This window comes from Vicia villosa, linkage group LG5, assembly GCF_029867415.1.
Source record: "Vicia villosa cultivar HV-30 ecotype Madison, WI linkage group LG5, Vvil1.0, whole genome shotgun sequence".
Lineage (NCBI taxonomy): Eukaryota > Viridiplantae > Streptophyta > Magnoliopsida > Fabales > Fabaceae > Vicia > Vicia villosa.
Window position 1 is genome coordinate 123318909 of NC_081184.1, and position 1482 is coordinate 123320390.

The 1482-nt window shown below is 34.2% G+C and overlaps 1 protein-coding gene across 1 annotated transcript; it reads right to left on the minus strand.

Moving 5' to 3' along the window:
• Positions 1–200: 200 nt before the first annotated feature.
• Positions 201–1110, minus strand: LOC131602315 (uncharacterized). The gene has a single exon (XM_058874396.1). The coding sequence runs from the start codon at positions 941–943 to the stop codon at positions 452–454; it is 492 nt and encodes a 163-aa protein (XP_058730379.1). The 5' UTR covers positions 944–1110; the 3' UTR covers positions 201–451.
• Positions 1111–1482: the final 372 nt, after the last annotated feature.

Genomic DNA, 1482 nt, shown 5'->3' on the forward strand with positions numbered 1-1482 from the left:
ATTTTCACTCCACTTTTTCATGTTCCAAGTTAAGAATTTATCTTCTTGAAAAGCAAAATAGGAACAAGTTTGCAGAATGAGTCAGAAAACAATTCAAGAACAGCCACTTCACAAGTGCATAGTATCTACAGAAATACAACACAAATCTTGAACCAGTAAAACTAATGAGCCTCTATTGTAATAGTAAGTCAAGAAATTAATGAATCTAAAACCCTTGGATTAACCATAATCATAAACCAGATTAGCATCTAAACAACATTTTCAAGTTTGATTTCAACTATGTAATTTCATTCTACACTATGTCACAAAAACAAATACAAAAAACAGATAAATTAAGACACTTTACCAAATCACACCAACCAGCTATAGCATGATTTGCAAACCCTATCTACCAATATCTCATCAAAATCGAAACCAACAACTGAACAAACAACACCAAATCAAACCCAAATCATTCACTGTTCCTTCTAACCAAAACAAAATACCCCAAAACAGCACAAACAGCAGCAACAACATTCCCTTCTGTCAACAAAATCTTAACAACAAAACTAAAAATTTCACCAGTAATCTTCCTCCCTTCAACAACCAAAACCCTCCTAGGCTTCCCAAAAAAAGCCAACAAAACAACAACGGTTATCCACGTCACCAAAACCGCAGGAACCATAACAACCAAAGCAGCAACCATAGAAAGCAACCCAAAAACAGTTCCTAGAAGAACAGATGCGTAGAGTGCTGGCCAACCAGAGGTTGATGATTCAGCTTGTGAATTGTACCAAGAAAGCATTGTTTTGAGAAAATTCCATGAAGATGCTAAAAGGGTGCCGTAAACAAGGAAAAAAAGACATGCCCATGTTCTTCTTTTGCTCATGATATTCAACAACAATATGTACGATGAAGGTTGTTGTTGAATCGATGATGTCGGTTCATCTTCTACTTTTGCCATTGCTGAAAACTCAAACACTAAGATAACACTTTGACTTGAGAATGAAAAAGAAAAAGTACTGTGAGATTTGTTTATGGTAAATTATGAACAATTATGCTACTATGGTCTATGGGTTAAAAGTCACGCGCTTATGTAGCGCGTGGTGTTTAGTTTGTGACATTTTTGAGAAACTAAAGTGGTTGTTTTTATGAATATTAAAAATTGTACCTTTAATTTTGAGTGAATTTATTTATGGGTAAAGAAGCTGCTACTGTTAGGTTGGGTGGTATTATTGGGACCATATCCTTAAAATTTATAAAAAAACATTTAGGACAAGTGTGTTGGGGGATTTATGGAATTGTAGCCATAAGTCAATAATACAAGTTTGATGGTAAAATTTAAAACAGGTGTCCAAATAGGGCTATTTGCACATAATAAGTTTTATATTTAATTACCTTTTTGTCCCCTGAGACATCAAAGCCACACTGATGCCGACAAATATCAAATCAATACAGTAGTTAAAAATCACAAATCCTTGTCGAAAGAACTTTTCATGAATC